Source organism: Hemicordylus capensis, chromosome 3 (genome assembly GCF_027244095.1).
Source record: "Hemicordylus capensis ecotype Gifberg chromosome 3, rHemCap1.1.pri, whole genome shotgun sequence".
Classification (NCBI taxonomy): domain Eukaryota; kingdom Metazoa; phylum Chordata; class Lepidosauria; order Squamata; family Cordylidae; genus Hemicordylus; species Hemicordylus capensis.
Genome location: NC_069659.1, coordinates 106,243,126 through 106,266,112, shown reverse-complemented (window position 1 = coordinate 106,266,112; position 22,987 = coordinate 106,243,126). Strand labels below are relative to the sequence as shown.

Genomic DNA, 22,987 nt, shown 5'->3' with positions numbered 1-22,987 from the left:
ATCCGAAGTTTTCGACTTACGAACGACAAAAATGACCAGAAGTCGTTGCCGGTTTAGATGCGGTTTCCTCGACTTACGAATGTTTCCAGACCTCCGTGGGTGCGCTTTTCGACTTACGAAAATTTCGACCTACGAACGTGCGTTCGGAACGGATTAACTTCGTAAGTCGAGGGACCACTGTATATAGTGCTCAAAGGCTCAGTCCATCTCTAATTATTCCTGTATGCTGAACTACTTGTAGCATTTTGCATATGTAGCTGCTTTTTGTAACTTTACTATTCATGTGATTCTGAAATAGTGCAATTTACATGTATCTCTCTTTTGATTTGCTTGAATGGAACCTCTCCTACTGGATGACATCAGGTGAAACTAGTATCTTCTGTAGTCTGCCTTTGCACTTTTTTGTAATGAGTAGCCTGATATTGTTAATCGGAGCAAAGTACATCTCAGGTTAGTTTATTATTTGAACTAGCTTATTTTTAAAAGGGATATCTGCTAGTTTGTCTGCCTTGTAAGAAAATGTTCAGTAGAGTTTGTTCCAAGTGAAGAAACTTCCAGGATACAAGAACTACTTAGTACTAAATGTATTGAATATAATCCTTGATGCTGTTATTTTCTACAAAACTTCTGTTGCCTTAAACCATACTGCTTGCCTATATAAAACCAACTTTCATACCATTAGTTAGCATTGCCACAGGTCCTAATTTTCTGCATATTGTAACAAAACTATATGGATTCCAATCATTCTTTAAGATAACATCTCACCTCTGAATTTATTTTAAGAAGCCAACATTTTAAAGTGGCATAAGCTATATTGAGGCATTTGCTATCTATGGACCGAATGTGGAAAGAACTGGAATGTACTGGCTAGCTGCATACCCCTCTGCTGACTTTTTCTGTGGCCATGCCTTTTGCTGTCCTCAGATTTAGCACCTGCCTGCAGAGGCAAGTGCTGAACATAGAAAGAGACTCCCTGTGGTTCTTAATGGGGGAGATCTCTCCCAGAGGTGAGTGCTCACCTCTGCAGAGTAGTGTTGAATGCCAGACATGGCCATGGAATGTGTTGGTGCAGGAGGGCATGGCTAGCCAGTGTGCTTTCATTTGTACCTCACACATTCACTCTCCACATATGGCAAACATCTGAACATGCTCTAGACCTTATGCACCAATCCTTGGGATTTTCTGGATCAGTAAATATGTGCTTGGGATGGGTGACGCTACTGTTGTACCAGCTCAACTCTGTACAGAACTACTTAAGAATGTTTTATGCACATTCTTAAGATCAAGGCACCAGTAACATCAAATATTTATCTCTTTAAAAGTTAATCATTGTTTGCTCTTTGAAAAAAAAACCTTCATTCCTTTCATTAACTTGATGATCTGGCTTTTAATCAACAAGGTTAAATTTTTTCACTTTATTTGTCCTTTGAAAAAATTATGGCAGTTCAATATTTTGATTAACTTTCACTGTCCATACTGTTTTTTCATCTACTACCATGGAGAAAATGTGGCATGCTGATTGGACAGGGTGTGCATGCAGTAAAAATAAAGGGTCCTCTCACACCTACAAGGGTGTAAAGAGGAAACATTACTATAAAGACTGTGTGTATGCCTTACAGCATGTACATCAATGGGAGGCTGCAATTGGCCATAGACTCGAGGTTCATGAGCACATGCTTGCAGCAAATTGCATGCGATCTTTCCATGAGTGTACATGGTTTGCCCAACATCTGTGTAGGTAATATGTAATATGTGATGTGAATATTTTTGCCCTTCTGTAACAAACATATAATCCTGTTTATGTTTTAAGAGTTGCTATAGATTAATCAAAAGTTAATTTATTTAAAATAATGTTTGTTAATTGGATATGAATTTTAGAGCTTCTGTTGAAACCCATCATAGACAGTTTCATTAGAAGCAGAGGTTTTTGCATCAGAATTCAAAGACCGGGATATGGTAATATCCTAGATTTAAAAAGTTCTACTAGATCACCCTTTAATCATCCGTTCTGCTTTTCCTTATGTAATACAGGCTTGTAAATAGCCAGTCACCTGGTCTCCTGTGCAAATAAAAATGTACACATGCACACACAAATTAAGGAAAGAGAGCAGGCAAGCTAGTAACCTCTGCAGATGTATTTTCTGAATTGACATTATAGCTGCACATGGCTTGTGCTTGTAGTAAAATTGAGATACTGTGACTTCTGAATTGCTTCTAGTAGTTAAATACAGCCTGAATGAAAGACGCTACCAACTGAAGTGAACTGTGCAAGATACTTGGGGAGATTTTATTCAGAAATAGTTTAGAGCTAAGGTTCTGCACACACCACCATGTATGACCCAAGAAGGTTACTTAAAGTACTAGCTATACTTGAAGTACTGTTGAAGGTTTGTGTTGGGCTGAATACTCTCCCCTACCACCACCCCTCCCATTTTTACCAAATCTTCTTGCAAGCAGCAAAAGCAAGGAGGTGGTATTAATAACTTCTGGGGATCCCCAAAACTGTGGTTATTATTCTTGCTGGAGGGGCATGGGGAGGTGGTTTCCGTTAACCTTTCCATCTTCCTTTTAACTGGAAGAAGTTGTGACTGCAGCAGGAGCAATGCTTCAAGTGCCACTGCTCTTCCTGGTGACTGGCCCCTGCTGGTTGCCATCGTTTTCTCTTGGAATGCAGTGTAGAGACAATGATGAACATCAGTCCAAGAGGGAAATGACAGCTAGGGATGTGCACAGAACTGGTCAGGGGTGGTTCGAAGGCTGAGGGGTGCATCTTTAAGAGCGCGGGAGGGTGCACTTACCCCTCCCTCCGCCTCCCCCCCCCCCACCGGCACTTCGTTTTTCTAAAGTCCATCGGGACGGCAGCATTCCTCCCTGCTGCCCCGTTGCCCCCAGCGGAACTAACCAGAAGTACCCGATGCTCCTATGCGCACACATCACACCCGTTGCTTGCACACTGTGTGTGCCCACGACATGCACGTGCCTGCTGCACGCAGGCGTGTCGGATACTTCCAGTTACTGGAAGTAAAGGGGGCAATGGGGTGGCAGGGAGGTATGCTGCCGCCCCGATGGACTTTAGAAAAATGGAGTGCTGGTGGGGGGAAAGTGGAGGGAGGGATAAATGCACCCTCCCCTGCCCTTAGAGATGCAACCCCCTGCAGAACCACCTGCCGTTCAAACTGGTTGGGAGGCCCTCCAGACCAGTTCTCTGCACATCCCTAATGACAGCTGTCAGGAGCCAGCAACATGAAGTGCTGCAGCAGCTGCCAGCACTTGTTTGCCAGTCAAAAGAGAAAAGGCTGAACTAAGCCATCTTTCTACACCCCACCCAAATATATGCCCAGAGGTGTAGCTATAACTGTGCAAAGGGGTTCAAAGAACCCGGGCCCTCCAGCTCCTGAGGGCCCCCCAGCTCAACCCCTCCCTATTTTCATTATCTCCCTCACTCTGAGGGGCCGCTGGAGAGAGGGGCGAACACGGCCCCCTCTCCCCTAGCTACGCCCCTGTATATGCCATAACTTCATGGGGCTCTCACAACACTTTGGAGACTTCTTCCACTCCCAAGTTCATCCAAGTGGTAACCTGAAAAAATGCTGGGAGTCATTTAAGTGAATTGTGTGGGTCACCAATATTTATGGTGTACCAAGTGTGCAAGAGGCTTAAAATGTGTTTAAAATGCTTCTGTTTCTTGTTTTAATAAAATAATTTAATATATAAGAACATAAGGGCCCTGTTGGATCAGTCCAGGGTTCAGTTTCCCACCAGTAGCCAATCAGATGCCCATAAACAGGAGACAGGTTTGTTCCCTTGAAACTAGTATTCAGAGGCATTTTGCAGCTGAACCTGGAGAAAGCATATAGCCAGCAAAGCCACTAATAGATTTGTCTTCCATCCATTTGTCTAATCCTCTTTTAAAGCCATCTAAGCTAGTGGTCATCACTACATCTTGTGGCAGAAAATTCCATAGTTCATTATGCTATGTGTGAAAAAATATTTCCTTTTGTTCATCCTGAAATATCATACCAGTCAGTTTTATTGGATGACCCCTGGTTCTAGTGTTGTGAAAAGGAGAAAAACCTTCTCTACAGTATCCATCATATCAATCAATCCACCCCACCCCACCCATTATCGTGATCTTTTAAAAGTCTAAAAAGCTGCAAAGGCGATAGCTCATCACCAGGAAGGTGCTTCAGCCCCTGATCATTCTGGTTGCTCTTCTGCACCTCTTGAAACTCTACAATATTCTTTGAGATGTGGTGACTCTAACAGTGGGCAGATTCAGTTCAAATATCACATGGTACCTCTGTTGAATCTGAGCTCTTTGTGACATCCCTCAGCCCTGGGAGCATGTGTTTCCCTTCCATCTGCTTCTTTTCTAGGTTAGGTTAAGCTGCGATAGGTCTGAATCCACTAATCTCTGCTTAGGTTCTAACCTACTTGCTTTAGAGAACCCCATGGTCGAAGTGAGTTTCAGATCCTCTCTGAAACAAGTAGGCTAGGATAAACATTCAAACCCACCAATCTCAGCTTATCCATGACATGCGCATGCGCAAAAGGCTTTCTGAAGCCTTTTGCTGCCGAGAAGGGGAAGGTGAGGCAGGGAGGTATCCTGCTGCCCCAAATGCTTACAAAAAACCGTGCGCTGATGAGGGAAAAGCAGCGGGAGGGGTAAGTACACCCTCCCCCCACCCTTAAAGGAACCCCCACCCCAGTGCCGAACCGCAGCTCCACGGTTCCGTGCACATCCCTACTTTCTACACAAGCGTGGTTTGCAAGTGGGCAAAACATCTCCACTCTGCCCACATGTTGGAATTATTCTGGAAGAAAGGAGGCATGTTGCTGAGGGTCAGTGATATGTTTCCTCGCTTCCAGAATGCTTACATAGTGCAGGCAGAGCAAAGTCTTTTGCCCACTTGCACAACAGTACGCATGTAGAGTGACTGGGGGAGTTGCACATAAATCCCAGTTGCATCCCTGCAACTTCTCTATGCATTTGTGCTTCAGGAATCATGATGTCAGCCACTATCAACTACAGGAGCCCTACCAGATGGCAATTTTACTATAGAAGGGCAGGTGTGCATTCACATATCAAGATTTGCATCGAAGTCCCTGCAAGCTATCAGGGAGCACTCAATGTACGATTCAAGTTTTTCATTACACATTGGAACTTAGCCTGACTTATGTCCGGGGTGTAAAATTCCACTTTTTGCATCAGGTTTTTGTGCAAATTTGAAATAGCCAATATGCTCCATAACTCAAAGTATTTCACCCCTCTTAATCCTGTGGTAAAGCCTGCTGTCTGGGAAAGGCTCAGGAGCACTCTTCCCCTTCCATATCTCTCCTGCAGTGCTAGCTCATTTGTTGTCACTGTCCCAGGATAGTGTAGCCCATGATCTAAGTTAGAAAGATACAGATTTCTCAGATGACAAACACTTTTACCTAAATATTTTGACAGAAATGCATTACACTGAACAGCATGTTTTTAATGAATATTTGACCATTGATATGTGTTTTCTTTAAGGTTGCAAATGAGGCTATTTAATGGATTTCTAAGAGACTGCAGCATCTGAAGAGAATCCAGTGCTCTGTTCCAATGTGATGGCATTGTTTTGACTCATTCACTGTCAAAATAACTCATGTGAGAATTTAGAGACGCACTTGAATGTGAAATAAGCAAAATACAAAACACAGCTGCCACCAGTTGCCTGCTTAAACTTTATAATGGGATATAAGCCTTTGTTAGTTTCCTTATCTGATATCACCCTCTTTCATTCATTTTGATCTGAGAAATTGTCGGAATAAAGGTTATAGATTTTTAAATCCTGCAGTTCATAATACCAGGCCGGGGGTGGTGGTGGGGAGGGCAAATTCTGTAATATAGTGGTAGCTTTTTTTAGTTTCTCCAAAAATTGTTGATAATGACAACTGCAGAGGCTATCTTTATAGTGACCAATGTAGCAACAACTGTTTTTATTATGATCCGATATCCTCATCCAAACTTTTCAGGATGTGGTTTTTTTGAGTGGGGGTGGGTGGAGCTAGGACATGATTAACTTATCTGTCCTATTAATATAGTTTGGGCAGCATTACTAAGTAACCTAAATCCTTTAAATGTCACAAGCTATTTAATTTCCCCCTCCTCTGCAAAACACGTTTTCAAAATGTAAAATATATGTACGCTTGCATACATACACATTGACAAGTCAGGGTTCTAGCATTACACTTGAAGTATCATACTATCAACTTGATGGCCAGTACTAGAAATCAGACTTGGGTAACATGCTTTAAACATATGCACTTTTTGTAGTTTAAGTTTGTTTGGATTTGGGGCAAAGGAGGAATACACAGCACAAATAAAATGCTCCTCATTGTCAGAGAGAGGCTGAAATGTTTGCCCTAGTTGTTGCATTTGGTGTAAATTGTGGGCCATAAGCAGACTGAGAAATCTTAATGATAGCATTCTGGGCTGTGGCATTTCTGCTTTCTGGGCACAGCATTTTTGATTTTAGGGGATCTACAAGAACACTAATTTTTTGGCTACAAAGTTCAGAACTAAGCTGATTCTGTTTTCAAACAGCAACTTCTAGAACTGTGGGAGAGGGGGAGGATTGGTTGATTGCTTTCCCCCTTTCAATAGCAAATCCATCACACTTGACATCCCCTGCCCCGTTTTGCCATTACCACTGTTTCCCCCTTGTATCCTTTTTACTAAACCTGGGGGGGAACAGTGAACAAAAAGGAGGAAGAAGAGAATGGAGAGAGGCAAGGAAGGGCATGAATGTCACTACTTTTTTTTTAATCTGACAGGGCTTCACCATAGGTCTCTAAGAACTTCTATCTGTTCCTCCAGAATGTATCTGACGTGATCAGTGTCCTCCACATTGTCTCTCTTTCCCTCCCCCTTATTGTCCTTTCCTGTTGTAGCTGATAAGGTGTTTGCTTCTCATACCACTAAAACTCATACACAAGAGTTTGTTGAATCTAGTCTTGTACTTTGAGACTTTACTGATCATTAGAAGGCACCCCAGAAATGGTTCCTGTGTGGAATGAATGACATAGCTAAGTCCCTAGCTTAATCCCTGTTATAAAATTTTATGCAAAGGCTAATTTTGGTTGATAAAGAAAATGGCTTGGTGTCATCTTGTCATGAAATTGCTCAGTTTGAAGGTTCAATGTGGAAGCATTCCTAATAGCAGCAACATTTCTAAATGTGTGCAGTTCTGCCAGTAGGAACTAAAGGGAGTGTGCATGCTCAAAAATGTCTCCATGTCTGTCTAAGATTGCCTTCACCTTTTTCAAAATGTGTGTGTTCCATCACTGAGAAGTTCAGGACAGAATATTAAGCATTGAAAATGCAAAAGGTAATGAGTCTTTAAAGTTATTTATATTGAAATGTCTTTCATTAAGTGCAATGGAAATGTATTATCTTGGAAACTGCTGCATTTTTGTCTGATGTGAAGTGTAGAATCCTTGGACAACTGTGTGTTCAACATTCTCACTTAAATGTAGTCTGTATTATAAATGTTTCAGCATGTGAAAAATGTAATGCCTAAAGTCATTTAGGTTTTTGGTTTGTATTGATATATATCTATACATGTCAGCTTTGAGAGGGGAATTTGTAAAACTCAATCACTTGGGATGACCACCATGAGGCCTGTGGACCATATTTGGCCTGCCAAAAGTTTCCCTTGCCAAAGCAGCCTTGTGCTACTACAATGTAGCACTCCCCTGCCCCCCGTCCCCCGTTCAAAATAAAGTAGGAAGTGAGGGAGAGCTTTTCTGGGGCAGGTCTTTGGCAGAGTGTGTGTGTGTGTGTGTGTGTGTGTTGTCTGTGCCTGTAAACTGCTTAGCATGGTCCTAGTACAGCAAATGCCACGTTGATGGGCTTTGAAACAAGTGCCAATTATTAATCCTTTTCTTCCAAACAAATGCTGAAACGTAAGACCTTTAAATGAACTTGGAAACAGCTCATTTTCTTGGGCTGCTTTTATATGTGTTGTGTTTGCTGTTTTATACAGCATAATGTTAAGGGGCATCTAAGCTACAGCTTTGGGGAATATATAGGACATTAAATTATTTTTGTGAAATTGTTGTTGCAATTTTGTAAAATATACTTCCACTGTTTCTACAAACATAGAATTAAATAAATGGAAATTCTGATAACTTTTTTTGTGAATAGAAATGTGATTTTTTTGATCCTCTGTGGCTTTTAATTTTTTTTAATTTAACTTAATTATTTTTTTTATAAAATGTACACACTGAAAATAAGTAACCAACTCTGATATTGCACTACAAATAAATATGATTTAAAATGTCCTAGATCCCTTTTGCAATTATGTTTTGTAATTATGGACAGCATGAATTTTATAAAATGGTCTGTTTCCATTGTGGAAGTGTAATGATATTTGTTTCGGTTACATGAATCGATTATACTTTACAAAATGTTATACTGGAGTTTTAACTTGGAGCTAAAACTTAACATCCAACTTGGATTCCCTCCCCCACTCCCACCTACCCTTTCAAAAGGAAGTCAGCATGCTTCTTCCTGCTGGTACATTGTTGTATACATTTAAACACACACACACACACACACATACACACACACACACACACACACACACAGGAATATGACACATCTTGCATTTGCATATGTAAAGTATTGATCTAAGGTGATTAACTTGCTAAAACACAGTTGAGAACAGTGGGTGCATCCAGATCAATGTTGCATGCTCCAAAATGTTCCATATACTAGGGGTATGCTCGAACCAAATTTGCAGTTCAGTTCATATTTGGACCAAATTCAAACTGAACTGCTGGTTCGTGAACTGGTTCAGTTGAACGGGCCAGTCCGGTCCATTCAGCTGAACTAGTTCCGTGGTTTGAGGGGCTATGCTTGTAAAGGAGAATCTGATGAGGATTGCCCTTTACAGGCGGGGGGTGGGGGCGGAATCCTTGAAAAGTCTTCTAAAGATTTGTCAAGGAGTGAGGAGAGGGCACCTTTAAAGGTAGATTAAGGTTCTTACTGGCCTGGTGGCTGCTGCCAACACTCAAAGCCTGGGAACGCAGCCTAACCACACAGTGCTCCCTCCAGCAACTTGCCTGTGTGGCAGTGGTGCGGTTCCAGCCACCATGCTGGCTGAAATGGCTCCGCTGGGCAGGGCAAGTTGCTGGAGGAAGTGATACTAGGGCTGTCCCATGGGGGCTTTGAGGGGCCACCGGGCCAGTCAGAACCTTTAATCTACTTTTAAAATGTGCCTCTCCCCACCCACCACCCACAGCCGCCCTTTAGAACACTTTTAAGGGATTCCACCACCCCTTTGCTTGTAAATCCTCAATGGATTCTCTGTTCCAAACTGGTCTGCCGTGGACTGATTTGATCGCGGGCTGGACCACTTCAGTTCAAGGCAACCCCATTTGAGGTGAACTAGTTCGGGATCGATTGGTCCATGCACACCCCTACCATGATGGGAGAGGAGTGGTTTTTGCTTATATTTGCTGTACTTTCCTTCCCGCTCTAGCCCACTATGCCTCCTGAAAATATGTCACTGAGCATCCCACAACTCTCAGTGACATATTTTCAGGAGGTACAGGGGGGCTGCAGTGGGGAAATAAGATCAACAAAAATCTTCCCTCCTTCATTGTGCATGTAGAATGTTTTTCAGCACTCAGTGCAAGCATCTTTATTCAATATGAATTTGTTATACAGGGACTCTCTTACCCCATTTGCGAGACCTTTGAGTGTGGTTTCAAAACAGGAGTTTCCCAAGAAAGTCACAACCACAGGGTTAAAAATCAAATAACAGAAATGGCTTCGCGTACAAAGTAAGAGGCTTGAACTTAATTGATAATGAGAGGATTCTCACATGACACAGACATGGAAGATGTTACATGTGTCTGGGTTAACTGCTTTACCTCAGCTGTGATTTATGAATGTAGTTCTGAGATTAACTTTTACAGGGAGGTGGTGGTGGGTGGTCTGCTTAATGAGGAAAGCCCAGTCGAAGAGCAGGGAAGGAAGCAGGGAAGGAAGGAGTGAGAGAATTGGGAAGAGGATGGTGGAGCAGTCAGAGGAAGCGGGAAGAAAGCTGAGGAAAGAGAGGGAGGGAACCCACTTGAGAACATGGGAGGACTGGGGAGAGAGAGAGGGGGGAGAGAGTGGAAGAGAAGGGAGAGACCGAAAACAGGAAAGAGGTTCTGCAGAGAAGAGTCAGTAAAAGAAATTGTGGAAGAAAAGAGGGCAGAGGAGAGAGAGATACCGGGAGAAACTCTAGAGAGGAGGAGAGAGAATTGTTTATGTTTAAACACCCACAGTGTTTAATGACTGTTCATATTTCTACAGCTCTGTCCATAATAAGCAGAGAACCCATGATGGATGGGGTTTGTCCATATTTTCTGCAAAGCCAGATTGTTGCTCCAATCCATTGAGCAGCCAGAGTTGTGCATTAAAAGCTGGCATTCTGCCAATCAGGTGCTTGGTAGGAGAGGGTAGGCTGAATCCAGGCCTTTCCATTCTTTTCCCCAAATAGCTGGTCAGTGGGATTTCAGAACATGTGAGCAGTTCTGGTGGCTGGAAGGGGAACCACAGGCACAGTACCATTAGCACTCATGGTTGTTCATCCAGCTAGCAATGCACATGTGGAAGTTTACTTCTGCTTAGTCATGGTTCATTGGTAGATTGGAGCATGTATGTATCAACAAACTTAACTCAGTGCTTCCTTCCGCATCCAAGGCATGTATTTGTGGAAAATGGACTTCTGCAGACAAAGAGCAGCAGCAAATATATTATTTTAAAATCCTAATTATATTGTTTTGTAAAAATATAATGCCTGTAGCTACTTTGCCAACTTCACTCTGAAAATTAAAATTTGTATGCAAGGTAATATGAAGCTATAGTGATCATTCTGTATTTAATACCTATGTGACTGGTGGCCACAATAAGCCCTTTGATGTTGGCCATATTTGCCCCATTTGCAGGGGAAAACAGCTGATGGTCCATGGTTTCCCAGCATAGTTGTGTTGGTTTCTGTTGGGTTTTGCAACCACATACTAAAGCTGAGCACTCCAGGGAGCCACTGTGGCTGGGGAAGGAGCTGGAGGGCGAGAAGCAAGTACAGGTAGACACTTCTTTCAGATGAGAAATCTATCACTCATAAGATTGCTAAGTTCTGTGTAGCCGCTGTTAAGATCTGCCAACAATTAATTTCTTTTTTCTAGATGCTGCGATAAAATGACCACTGTGTTAGTGTACTGTATGATAGAACTCTTACTTGAATGCTGTATTTTTGGTTTCTTTCTATGTCTAATCTATGATTGTAATAAAAGTTATTCATTCTCCTTCCAGTGAGAAAACTGGAAGCTCCTTCCAGTGAGAAAACTAAAGAAGGGAGTAGCTGCACTAAGCTTTTTAAAGTCAGTTAATTGAGTATAGAGCAGTTGATGTGGCCAAATAATTGTCCAGACTGTTCAGCACCCATTTGTTCAGGGTTATATCTCATCTCAAATGATGTGGGAGATGATGATGTCACATTGTGATAAACAGTCACCATTTTGTGATTGCAGGTTGGACTATATAAGTGGGATTTATGGCTGGATAACTTTCAAATCGGTCTTGCATTGACCACTTTCTCTTTCTCACCCCTATATTAGGGTCCTAACAATTGCACACAATCTTGTGTATAAGACCTTATACAAATCTACCATTGCATTGTGTGTAAGCTATTGGGGCCTATGCACAGAACTTTGAAGAGCAGGATGTGGTTGCAACTCTGTGTGTGTGTGTGTGTGTGTGTGTGTGTGTGTGTGTGTATATATATATATATATATAAAATAGGAATGTATTAGGGGTGTGCACAAAATGTTCAGGCAGGCGGAGAGCGGTAGCTTTAAGGATTAGCTACACAGGTCCCTACCTGCTCCACCACCACCGTTCCAGTCACAACACTGTACTGCTCCCCTGTCCCCAGCAGCCTATGCAGAGCATCAGCATGCAAATGGCATTTGCACATGCACCGGTGCCATTTGTGTGGTCAGCATGTGCGTGCCAACATCTTGTGCAGGCTGCTGGGAACAGGGAAGCAGCCTCACACAGCCTTTTGAGCATCACGGTGCCACCACCAGAACAGCTGTGGGGTGGCAAAGGAATAGGTAAGGACCTACATACCTATTTCATACCTGCTTCTTAAAAATGAGGCACTGAAACGTTTCATGCTCATCCCTAATATTTAAGACACACAATACAGCTAGATTTTCCAACTAAGCATGTTAAGCATTGGTAGGCACTATGATGGTTCACCATAAACTGTCCTGCCCAGCAGGCCCTGCCTTTGTTCTTAGAAGTAATTTTAAACAGTGCCAAAGTACCTGTCCAAACATACATACGATTTATGAATTCCATTGTCAGAAGAATGCTGTAATTGCATATATTTATCAAATTAGCAAGTAAGTGTGCTAAGGCATCTCAGGTTAAACTATTGCACACATATTGATTAAAAATTCATTTCTGTGCAAAAAACCAAAAAAGGATTTAATGGAATCTTATAATTAAATCTCAACAGGGTGATTTTAATACAAAATGCCAATGTTTAACTTACCTTAATTATATAATGCTATTTGGCCTCATCTTCTTGGGAACTTTAGATGATGGAGAAGGAACATGATTCAGGAGTGGGAACTTAAAAGAAAAATAATGCTGGAGCTGAAATATTATTCATTCTCTTCACACTGAGCAACTAATTAACAAAATATACTAACTTAGTTTTCAAAGAAATGAAGGTAATGTGTTCTCAGCAGTAGGCAGCAGCTGTATTGTAATAATAATAGATTCTAAAATGGTAGTATCGTTGACTGCTTTTTATTTACAGATGTGCTGAAATTATTGTGGGGAAGTTAAATTTGAAAAATCCTCTATTTCTGAATTGAGCAAACTTGGGAATCAGCCGTAAAACTCTGTTTTAAGATATACAAATTGGTTTCAACAATACATTTGATTTGAGACCATGAAACCTAGTTTAGGAGTCTGGAATGGCATGATTTGAAGTCTGCAGCAAGATTAAAATCAGATTTGCAGTTTTCGTCCATGGAAAAAATGCAAGGGATCAGTAAAATATTACTTGTATTAGAATCAACCAGTTCAAAGTGGCGCCTGGAGAACTTGAGTTCTGAATATCTGAGAAGCTTAGTGAATATGATCCAAATAAAGTTGGTGTTTTTCTGATCCTGTTGATATCACAAGAATTTATGAGCATAACAAGTGCAAACAACACTTTGAACATCACATGTGAGATCCACAATTGCAATTCAACATAGAATTTGTTCAGAAATTAGTTTTGGCTATTATTTAATACATTTCTGTCCTACCTATTTACCCAGTTTGGGTCTGTGGCAGCTCCTCTATCTACTTTGTAGAGAGGAGAGCTGGTCTTGTGGTAGCAAGCATGACTTGTCCCCTTAGCTCAGCAGGGTCTGCTCTGGTTGCATATGAATGGGAGACTTGATGTGTGATCACTGTAAGATATTCCCTTTATTTATTTGATTGATTGATTGATTGATTTTGTATGCCACCCTTACAAAATGGCTCAGGGTGGCTTTAGGAGACTTTAGGCTCTGGGAAGAGCAGAAGGTTCCACGTTCCCTCTTTGACATCTCCAAGATAGTTCTGAGAGAGATTCCTGTCTGCAACCTTGGAGAAACTGCTGCCAGTCTGGGTAGACAATACTGAGCTAGATGGACCTATGGTCTGACTCGGTATATGGCAGCTTCCTATGTTCCACTGCCACCTTTGATCTTCAGTAGTCCTCTTCTATAATACCTACTGCCATTGAGAGTGAGGAATGCTGTAGGCATGGGGTGTTACTCAAATAGAGCAAGTCCAAATATTTGAAAAAGAAAGAGAATTTATTGTTTCACAAATGAAACAAAAGTTGACCCTTTCAAAGAAACACACAGTTCAAAACACAACCAGTTAGAGTTTACTATATTTCAGCCTGTGTCCCTTTCTCCCTTGAAGTAGGAGGTCATGGCTCACAAAGGGTTCACTTCCACTCCTTGCTCCTGATAGACAGGAAATCTCAGGTGTTTTTCAAGTAGCTGAAGTCTGTCCCCTTCTCCCAGCATGCTCAGGTGCGATTCCCCAGTTCCTGTCTTCACTCCTGATCAGACATACAGCTGGACTCCTGCCCAATTTCTAATCTGCTTTCATCCTTTCTACCAGTGAGCTTTCCCTCTTTTTACAACTTGGCATTGCTCTCTCGCAAGCTGGGGACACTTTAGCAGGTTCCCTATCGAAGAGTATGGGGGGTGGGGGAAAGAAAAGTAGGGTGGACAAGAGAGGCCGCGAAGCAGCGCCGCCATGAGCCCTCCGACTCACACGGCACAGGGAAGAATAAGAAGCTGGACCCTTCCGACTGCTCAGCGACAAGCAGGAGAATCTTAATACAGGCTGCTTATGGTGAATCACTGCAGTAGCCTGGGGGTCAGGAGAGACACGTGGCCAGCGGGCTGGCAGGGGGGGAGTGGGGCTCAACTCCCCCTTGCATCTCCCCCCCCGATTCCACCCAACTCGACCGTGCTGGGCCACAAGATGGGGAGGGGGGACTTTGCAGGTTCTTCTTCCAGACCCCACCCCCCAACGAGCAGGTCTCGCCTCCTCGCCTCTCCCAGCCATGGCAACGGCAGCAGCGACCGGAGCCAGGTTCCTTCACAACCCAACACCACTGCGCCGATGCAGGGAGTAAGCCCTGCACCTCTCCTTTCAGCAGCAACAGACATGGCAACCAGTGGGGACTCTTTTCTTGCCGCCCCATCGCTTCCACCTGACCAGCTCGGGGACAGAACCTAACCTGCCCCCCTGCCCAGCGGGCCTGTGGCACAAACTTCCCCCTTGCGGGTGGCCATTGACCTTGCCCCCCCCCACAGTCGGGCTATGCACCACCACCTCTCACACCACCACCACTTTGCCCCACCACCATTGGGGACCTGACACCACATTAGGGCTATATGCCGCCACCTCTCATGCCACCGCTGCCGCTTCACCCCACCAACATTGTGGACCCAACCCCCGAAACGTGCGCAGGTAGCCCAGCTCGGGTGACGGGGGCAGATGGGCTTGCCTTACAACCGGCCCTCGATTCTCTGCCAACAAGGCAGACACTGGGCATGGCACCATTATTGGAGTACCCAAGTGGCCTTTAATTGGGGTTAGCAAACCCCTCCCAGACCTTGGACATGGTGCCATTGTGCGAGGACCCAAGTTGGTTTGATCTGGGTTTGGCGGTCCCTTTCCCGAATGGGGGGAACTAGCATTTGGGCAAAGTCTCTGGGCCCTTCACCCACAGTGACCATAGTGCCATCAAATTCAGCATGCATGCAGGGAGAGAATCACCAAAGATGTCTAACACGGACATTTTGAATTTCAGAAGAGGAAACTTCTCCAAAATGAGGAGTATGGCGAAAGGAAAGCTGAAAGGGAAAATCAGGAGAGTCACTTCACTCTAGAGTGCATGGAGTTTACTCAAAACCATAATACTAGACGCTCAATTAGATTGTATACCCAAAAGGAGGAAAGGTACCACTAAGTTCAGGAGGATGCCAGCATGGCTAATGCGTACCGTCAAGGAAGCTATAAAAGGGAAGAAGACATCCTTCTGAAATTGGAAGGCCTGTCCAAAGGAAGAGAACAGAAAGGAACACAAACTCTGGCAAAAGAAATGCATGGTGACAATAAGGGAGGCAAAAAGAGAGTTTGAGGAACATTTAGCTAAAAGTATCATGGGGAATAACAAAAACTTCTTTAAATACATCATAAGCAGGATACCTGCCAGGGCGGCGGTTGGACCATTAGACAATGAGGGAGTGAAAGGGATTATTAAGGAGGATATGGAGGTTGCAGCTTAATGAGTTCTTTGAGTCTGTCTTCACGACAGAGGATATACCTGTTCCTGAAACAGGCTTTTTAGGGATGGAGGCTAGAGAGCTGAGTCAGATAGAAGTGACAAGAGATGATGTTCTAAACTGTCTGGAAAAACTGAAAGCTAACAAATCACCAGGGCCGGATGGCATCCATCCAAGAGTCTTCAAAGAACTCAAATGTGAAATTGCCAACCTCCTTGCTAAAATATATAACATAGGAACATAGGAAACTGCCATATACTGAGTTAGACCATTGGTCTATCTAGCTCAGTATTGTCTTCACCGACTGGCAGCGGCTTCTCCAAGGTTGCAGGCAGGAATCTCTCTCAGCCCTATCTTGGAGAAGCCAGGGAGGGAACTTGAAACCTTCTGCTCTTCCCAGAGTGGCTTCATCCCCTGAGGGGAATATCTTGCAGTATTCACACTGCAAGTCTCCCATTCAGATGCAACCAGGGAGGACCCTGCTTAGCTATGGGGACAAGTCATGCTTGCTACCACAAGACCAGCTCTCTCCTCTCCTCTCCTCTCCTCTCCATAACTTATCCCTGAAATCGGGCTCTGTACCAGAGGACTGGAGAGTAGTAAATGTAACACCGATTTTCAAAAAGGGATCCAGGGGCGATCCAGGAAATTACAGGCCATTTAGCCTAACGTCCATTCCAGGCAAATTGATGGAAAGCATCCTCAAGGATAAAATTGTAAAGCACCTAGAAGAACAGGCCCTGCTGGGAGTGAGCCAGCGTGGCTTCCGCAAAGGTAAATCTTGCCTCACCAACCTTTTGGACTTCTTTGAGAGTGTCAACAAGTGTGTGGATCAAGGTGATCCAGTTGAGATAGTCTACCTGGACTTCCAAAAAGCTTTTGACAAAGTTTCTCATCAAAGACACCTGAGGAAAGTTAGCAATCATGGGACAAGTACATGTGTGGATTGCTAACTGGTTGAAAGACAGGAAACAGAGGGTAGATATAAACGGAGAGTTTTCACAATGGAGAGAAGTAAGAAGCGTAGTTCTCCAGGGATCTGTACTGGGACCGGTGCTTTTTAATTTATTCATAAATGATCTAGAAGCAGGAGTAAGCAGCGAGGTGGCCAAATTTGCAGATCACTTCAAACTCTTTTGGGTAATGAAATCCAAAACTGATTGTGAGGAGCTCCAAAAGGATCTCTCCAAACTGGGTGAATGGGCGACAGAATGGCAAATGCGGTTCAGTGTTAGCAAGTGTAAGGTGATGCACATTGGGATGAAAAACCCCAACTTCAAGTATATGCTGATTGGATCCGAGCTGTCGGTGACTGACCAGGAGAGGGATCTTGGGGTCGTGGTGGACAGTTCATTGAAAGTGTCGACTCAATTTGCGGTAGCTGTGAAAAAGGCCAATTCCATACTAGGGATCATTAAGGGGACTGAAAATAAAACGGCTAATATCATAATGCCCTTATACAAAACTATGGTGTGGCCACACTTGGAGCACTGCTTACAATTCTGGTCACCAAATCTTAAAAAGGACATTGTAGAACTGGAAAAGGTACAGAAGAGGGCAACCAAGATGATCGGGGCCTAGAGCACCTTTCTTATGAGGCAAGACTACAACACCTGGAGCTTTTTAGCTTAGAAAAAATACGACTGCAGGGAGACATGATAGAGGTCTATAAAATCATGCATGGTGTGGAGAAAGTGGAGAGAGAGAAATTCTTTTCCCTCTCACACAACACTAGAACCAGGGGTCACTCCATGAAATTGATTGCCAGGAGACCTAGGACCAACAAACGGAAGTACTTTTTCACACAATTCTTGATAATCCACTTGTGGAACTCTCTGCCACAGGATGTGGTGACAGCCAACAACCTGGATGGCTTTGAGAGGAGTTTGGATAACTTCATGGAGGAGAGGTCTATCAATGGCTACCAGTCGGAGGGCTGTGGGCCACCTCCAGCCTCAAAGGCAGGATGCCTCTGAGTACCAGTTGCGGGGGAGTAATGGCAGGAGCGAGGGCACGCCCTCAACTCCTGCCTGTGGCTTCCAGCAGCATCTGGTCGGCCACTGTGCGAAACAGGATGCTTGACTAGATGGGCCTTTGGCCTGATCCAGCAGGGCTGTTCTTATGTTCTTATATTTCCTTTCCTGTATCCCTTTCTCCTAGCTAGCTTCTTTGTTAACAGTTAAATTTCAGCTGACTATAGCACACAGGCAGAGGCGTATCTAGGGAAAATAGCGCCTAGGGCAAGCACTGAAACACACAGGGACAAGGTGGACACATTTCCTCAGACCCCTGAAGTAGGGGAGCCTGTTTGTTGGGCAACAAGCTCTCCTGCATGCGGAGAATGTGATGCTATTTGTATACAAGTAACAGAAAAGAGGTGTGGAGAATGTTTGGTTTTTCATCATGACCTTACAAGTTTTTTCTGCATCAAGTACACAGGAAGAAGAAATGAACATAAGTGGGCTGGGGAGAAAAAGTGCCCATCTTCACTTCTTGTCCCAAAGCTTACTCCAGCCTTCCTATGTCCTTGACAGCATACAGGAGTGCTTGGATACAGTAATGGACTAGATGAGGGTGAACAAGTGGAGACTTAATCCAGACTAGACAGAAGTTCTGTTGGTCGATGGTTCATCTTTCTAAGTGAATGATGTTCAGCCTGTTCTAGATGGGGCTGTATTCTTGCCAAAGGAGGATGCTCATTGATCTAGCACTATCACTAGAGGCTCAGTTTCCTCAGAGCACTTTTATCAGCTTTGGCTGATATGCCAAGGGCAACATTACCTCGATGGGGTTAGCTTGGCCAGTTAGTTACCCATGCTCTGATAACCTCCTACAGATTACTGTAATGTCTTATATGTGGGGCTGCCTTTGAAAATGGTCTGAAAATTGCAGTTGGTCCAAAATAGGGCCATAAGATTATTAACTGGGGCTGGGCATTTCTATCATATCACGCTAGTGTTTTGTCAGCTGCACTGGCTCCCAGTCCATTTCCAAAAGTTAGAACCCAAGTGCTGATTCTGACTTTTAAAACCATGCTAACTTGGCAAAGAGGCACCTTTTAACATGGTGATTCTCTTTATTTAGCAGGGGGAGAGTAACTGGCCTTATCCACCCCCAGCACAGTACCTCCAGTGACTGTTGCTGGTGTCTGTCTTATGTTTCTTTTTAGATTGTGAGCCCGTTGGGGACAGGGATCCATCTTATTTATTTATGTATTATTTCTCTGTGTAAACTGCCCTGAGCCATTTTTGGAAGGGTGGTATAGAAATCGAATTAATTTATTAATAATAATAATAATAACAACAACAACAACCTGGGTGCAGTTCCAAAAGACCTTGAAGAGCACCTCAACACCATAGGTGCCACAGAAATCACCATCAGCCAATTACAAAAAGCAACTTTACTGAGAACAGCTTATATTCTTCGACGATATCCTCTCTAATAAAACGCTTGGTGTCCGTCCGTGCCTCCCTGGCCTGTTCTGCGCATGCGCGGAGCGCATGCGCAGAACAGGGCAAGGGTGACACGGCGGCCGGCACCCGGTGGCCAGAAGCCTCTTGCGTCCTTTCCGCCCCAAGCGCCAGTGCGGGCAGAGCCTTTCCAGAGGGAGGAGCACTGCTTGCGAGCTCCTCTCTCCCTCCTCAATTTAGGACTTTCTTTGCTCAACTGTCACGGGCCAGGGTAAGGTGGTTTCGGAAGTTGGGAGGGAGGGAGGGTGGGACTTTGGCGGCAGCGGCGGAAGCAGCATTAAAAAAAAAAACAGTAAAGGGGAGAGGAAAAGGCTTGCGCCTGTTATTATAACGGGCTTCAAAATACTAGTCTATAATAACAGCAACAACATTGATAATAAAATTCATACAAACCAGTCAATAACACCTGTCTGACTGTGTAAATAAATAATAATAATAAATAATAAATTAATAAATGGCTTGGGACCACATTATATGAGACAGCACTTTGCCCCACATGTCCCAACTGGGACCTTAAGGTCTTTGGAGGTGAGGTGGGTGGCTACTAAGGAGAAGGCCTTTTTGGTGGTGGCACCCCATCTATAGAATAGCCTCTCCAGTGAGGCTTTTAGTTACCAGGTGAAGACATTTCTGTTCACTCAGGCTGTAAAAAATTGATTTTAAAGAAGTTTTAAAATGTTTTGGATTGTATCTTGTATTCTCTATTGGGTTTTTTGTGTGTGCTGTGTGTTTTAATTGAATGTTTTTACAGCTGTGGTGTTGTGAGCTGCCTAGAGAACAATTTATGGGGCAGCTAACAAAAACAGTTTATTATTATTTTATTATCTATAGAACTCTTCCTGCCAATCTGAATACGTGGTAACAGTTGCAATGCTCAAGTCACTAACAGCACAGACCAAGAAACATAAAAACACATAAATGATTCTTAACTAGTCAGTTCCTCATAGGGTCCACAAAGTGAAGTTATACTTTCAAGATAGGATAGGGAATAATTAATCTGAATGTCTGAAAAATGAAAGAGCTTGCATGCTCTACCTTTTAGCACACTTGACATTCTCTGTTGTAAACTGCCCTTGCAAATAACAAATAATACCTCATGTTTCAAAATGTGACCCCCCCCTTACAACTGAAACAAAAAGGTACAAAGACATGAGTTATCAATGCTCAGCATTATTGAATTTCATCAAAAACATCACACAACAATAAAAATCAAATCTCTATGTACAGGTTCAGATACTGCTGTCAAAATCAAAAAGAAATGGCAATTGCATTTATTACCAGTATATTTTTATTGCTCAGTAAGAAACTCAAATCATTTAACAGAGGGTGAAATAGTAAAAGCTGATGACAAATAACTGATGAGACAGTTCTCCCACCTGTTCTACTGAGCAGCCAGGGCAACTGAGATTTATCAGTGTCTTCATATCTGTCAATGAAGTTACTGGAACTGTAATCACATTAAAGCTAAAATAGAAAGGATACTGAAGTCTGAAACAAAACAAAAACCATGGCTGAGAAGCTCAGAGTGGAGATAATTCATTGAGATAAGTAGGACAATACTTTCCCCCATTGTTAAATTTGAGCCTGGAAAACAAAGCGCTACAGTCTGCGGTCGACCACCCATAATATAGGTCACAAGGATCTGCAAGGGGTGGGTCGGGGGTTCCTGATCAGCTTCATGTCCCTTGCACTTGCCTTGCCGTCTCCTTTCTTGCCCCCACCCCCCAGCTTGTCCTTTTCCCATACCTACCGGTAAAGGCTCAACTGCCACTGCTCCTGCCTTTGCTGTAGCAGAGGGTAGGGAAGTTGAAAGTGCCAGGAAGTGAACTCTCCCACTTTTTTCAAAAGTTGAAAAGGTAAGGTCTGGGTGGCACTACAAGGAGCATGCCTGGAAATGACCTTAGGTTATTTGGTTCTTATGGGAACTTAGCATGAAGTATGAGTGTACTGAAGAGTAACCACACAAAAGTATTTGGTGCTCAGTATGGTTGCCAACTAGGGAATTTTATAGAGGACATGCAACTATTTGGGGGACCAAATGACTTTTTTTGCACTAGGAGGGACCAAATGACTTTTTTTGGGGAGGGGGCATGTGTTGTGGTGTCCAAAGTTTGAGCAGCTGGGATATTTTGTTCACTGAGAAAACTTTGCTTTCATGAGCAGCTTCTCTTCTCCTTCCTCTTCCTACTGAACGCCGATCCACTGGGGAAGCCAGAGGAGAGTTTGTACTTCACTGGCAGGTTGCAGAGCCAGATGATGCTGGAGCACTGATAGGTGGGTCCTACAGGTGCAGCTTGCTTCCCACATGTGGTGATGGCGGTGGCAGTGGAAGTGAGATGGCAGCAGTTAGCGAACTAACTACTCAACAGTTACCCCTGCTGAGTAAAAAGGTACCTTTTAAAATGGTGAATCACTTCTACTCATTTTAATTACAATAAATGTTAAATCAGTTTGAATCTGACAGGATGAGGCATGTGACCCATTTGAAGGCTTATGTGAGAGCGGTGCATGAAGTGAAAAAAAGATTTTGATCTGTGCGCATTGCGTCTGCAGGTTCGCGTTTGGCAGAACAATCCCAGGTTGTGAGGAGTTTAATCTCTGCTCTTTCTGTTTTAAATCAGCCCCCAGGGTTGTTCTGCTGTGATGCTTTTAATGGGTTTTTGCGGACAAAATCTTCTGTATTCAGGCCTACTTGGACTTCACTATTTCTGCAAGGTCTATGAAGGAGGTGTCCAGCAATCCTTTTTGCAATATTAGGTTGGATCAGTTTCAGTCGGTGACTCCTGAAGAAGCGGACAAGCTGCTAAGCGTGATGCGGCCTACCACCTGTTCACTGGATCCTTGCCTGACTTGCCTGCTTCTATCTAGCAGGGAGATGGACAGAAGCCAGATAGGGGCTGACACCTATTTAGGTAATCAAACATCACTGTCTGGCCCAGCAAGATACTTTAATAAAATATTAGTGCCTAGTTTCCAGAGGGCTCTGATGCTGGCCCGGTGTAATGCCTTAGAAATGGCTGTCCAGGAGGGGAGATACTGCAAGTTCCCCTATAAGGAGCGTGTCTGCCCTTGTGGTTCTGGGGAAGTGGAGTCAATGGCCCATGTTATCTTGAACTGTCAGTTTTATCGAACTTTGCGGGAGAGATATAGAAGTCCTTTTTTAACAGCATGCCCTAGTTGTTCTGAACAGTTCTATCTGGAATTACTTTTGACAGACCGTTGGGATGTAGTATCTTACAACATGGCGAAGTATTGTTTTCTGGCTAATAAGACTAGGATAAGAAATGTTGAGAAGTGAGATATGGGGTTGGATTGAATTAAATTTTAGATTATTACAATGCATGGAGCTCTCTGTTTTATGTAATGGATGAACTTGGGTATTATGGTTCTGTTTTATGTTTCAACAGTTTATTATTTTATTTGACCAAGTTTGTTTTTATGTAAAGCTTTTGTACTTTGTGTTTTGCTGGTCAAATGACCGTAAGAATAAAGATTTGATTTGAATTGTTTTTATTTTGATGTAAACCGCCCAGAGCCTTTTTTGGAAGGGCAGTATATAAATTGAATGAATGAATGTGGAGAGCAAATGGCCCTATCCATCCCCAGCACAGCATTCCTTCAGTGACTGATGC

The 22,987-nt window shown here is 43.4% G+C and overlaps 1 protein-coding gene across 6 annotated transcripts in view; it reads left to right on the top strand.

Moving 5' to 3' along the window:
- Positions 1 to 10,877, top strand: part of GK (glycerol kinase) — a 58,584-nt gene extending 47,707 nt beyond the window's left edge. For 5 of the 6 annotated variants that reach the window (XM_053309557.1, XM_053309555.1, XM_053309556.1 and 2 more), the window contains 2 exons: positions 364 to 450; positions 5,519 to 10,877. In XM_053309557.1, the coding sequence (XP_053165532.1) occupies positions 364 to 450; positions 5,519 to 5,529 (98 nt within the window). In that variant the 3' untranslated portion in view covers positions 5,530 to 10,877. The remainder of the gene's footprint in view (positions 1 to 363; positions 451 to 5,518) is intronic. The other variant, XM_053309558.1, reaches the window with a different exon arrangement.
- The last annotated feature ends 12,110 nt before the right edge of the window (positions 10,878 to 22,987 follow it).